The sequence below is a fragment of the Balaenoptera physalus genome (genome assembly GCF_965194825.1).
Source record: "Balaenoptera physalus genome assembly, chromosome: 10".
Classification (NCBI taxonomy): domain Eukaryota; kingdom Metazoa; phylum Chordata; class Mammalia; order Artiodactyla; family Balaenopteridae; genus Balaenoptera; species Balaenoptera physalus.
Window position 1 is genome coordinate 109955036 of NC_138889.1, and position 1926 is coordinate 109956961.

Genomic DNA, 1926 nt, shown 5'->3' on the forward strand with positions numbered 1-1926 from the left:
AGGCAGCGAGTGACTCCCCCCCCAGGTGCCTTGCTGGTCCCGTGTGGACACGGTCCCTTAGGCCTCATCGTGGCCCTTCAAAGCAGAATTGTCACTTGCCTCCCTTTCTGATGAGGTCTGTGGCCGCAAAGGTGAGCCGGTCACTCCGAGGGTCCCTGGTGGGCCCCAGCTTGAGGCCATGAGGGGTGTGAGGGGAGGCCCGCAGGACTGACCCGTCCAGCCTGGGCTGTGGGTGTCCCCCAAGGTCTCTTGGTGGCCTGGTGGGGGCGGTGATCCGGGGGGTCGGTGCTGCCCTTCCTGGGCGATTAAGCAGGTTCCCCTCCTGGGCCGCCGGCGCTGCCCCCGCCCCCAGCCCCGCGCCGCCCACCCCCGCGGGCAGTGTGGGTCTTTGAGATGCTGGCGGCTCGTGTGCTAATTGAGCCGCGCCTGGGGTCGCCTCTGGGCTCCGAGCGACTGATCTCACCTTCTCTCCCCTCTCCTCCCCTTTCATCCGCCCAGCTCCCGCCTGCCCTCCTGCCGGGCTCCCCGGCCCCTCCCGACGGGCCCGCAGCCGCTGGACAGCGCCGGCCTCCAGAAGTGATAGCTAATTGGGCAGAGAAAGGGCCCGATTGTCTGGCGGGCCGGAAGAGCGGGCGTGGGCGGCTGAAAGCACCCGGAGAAGGTGGCCAGCTTCGCCCAGCAGCTGCCGCCGGAGACGTTTGGAGATTACGTCAGCGCCGGGCAGGGGGAGCCTCCCGCCTGGGCCCTGACAATGCGGCCCTTGTCGGCCCCGAGAGCCGCCCGCTCGGGATGAATGGCGCGGGGCCTCTTCTCCAAGGAGGCTGCTCGCCGTCCCCGATCTGTCCTCTCCCGCCGGGGAGGCCCCTGGCTTGGGGCTCAGAGCGGACGGGGTCGGTTAGAGCGGGAGACCCCCGGCTGGACTGAGCGCGCGGCCCAGGCTCCTGGCCGCACGGCTGGCACCTGGCAGACCTGGACCTGGAAGCCGGTGCTCGGCCGGTCCACACACGGACCACGCAGTGGGGGGCGGCCGCTCTGGGGGGCGCCTGCCCTCGGCATGGCCTCCTGGTTCGGGGGGAGCACGGGCCCCGACCCGCTCATTCTCCTGCTGGTCGTCATCCTGCTGGCGCGCTTCATCCTGTGGTCCTGCCTTGGCACCTACATCGATTATAGACTGGCCCGGCGGCGGCCCCGCAAACCCAAGGAGGACTAGGGCCTCTGCCGGCCCGGGGCCTCAAGCTCCAGGCGCCGAAGGGCCGTCCCTCCAGGAGGGTGCTGTCCCAGAGACGGCCTGTCCTGGGGCTGAGGGTGGGCACAGGGAGCGGGGAGCAAAGCGGGCTCACCACCCCCTGCATCCCACCCACGGGGCAGAGAGGGACTGGCCCCACCTGGACTGACCAGGGCTGTCCTGGTCACGTCCCCCGTCGGGGGATGGAGGGGGCCCCCTGCCCATCTCTCCACCAGGTCTGGTGTCCTGTGTTGAAGTGAGTGATCCTGGGAGTGGGTCTTGCTTTAATACTTTCCCTGCTTCCAATGCTTTATAAACGTGTTTGCAGGAAGAGGTGGGTGTGAGCCAGAAGGGCTGGGTGGAGGGGTTGCAAGGACAGATATGACCACATCACAAGCCAGCCCTGCCACCAAAAGCCACCCCCTGACTCAGTCTCCTGCAGGTATAAGTAAGCGCAGACAGTGCCCTGGTTTCCCCAGAGCAGACCACTGGGAGGGTCTCAAGACAGACATGAGACTCTGAGTTCAAGTCCAGCTCTGGCTGACCATGGGCAAACTCTCTTTCCCCATCTCTTAAATGGACGCAATAGTCCCTGCCCCCAGCCCCCACCGAAGGTTATCAGGAGGGTCAGGTAAGGGGTGGGGTGAGCCATCCCCCCCCCATATGCAAACCACAGGACATGTAGAGGACAATTTAATGGA

General features: G+C 66.6%; 1 protein-coding gene across 1 annotated transcript; it reads left to right on the forward strand.

The window, feature by feature from the left end:
- Positions 1-1054: 1054 nt before the first annotated feature.
- Positions 1055-1210, forward strand: SMIM38 (small integral membrane protein 38; the record flags this gene model as incomplete). The annotated part of the gene is made up of 1 exon (XM_082476942.1): positions 1055-1210. The coding sequence occupies one exon, from the start codon at positions 1055-1057 to the stop codon at positions 1208-1210; it is 156 nt and encodes a 51-aa protein (XP_082333068.1).
- Positions 1211-1926: the final 716 nt, after the last annotated feature.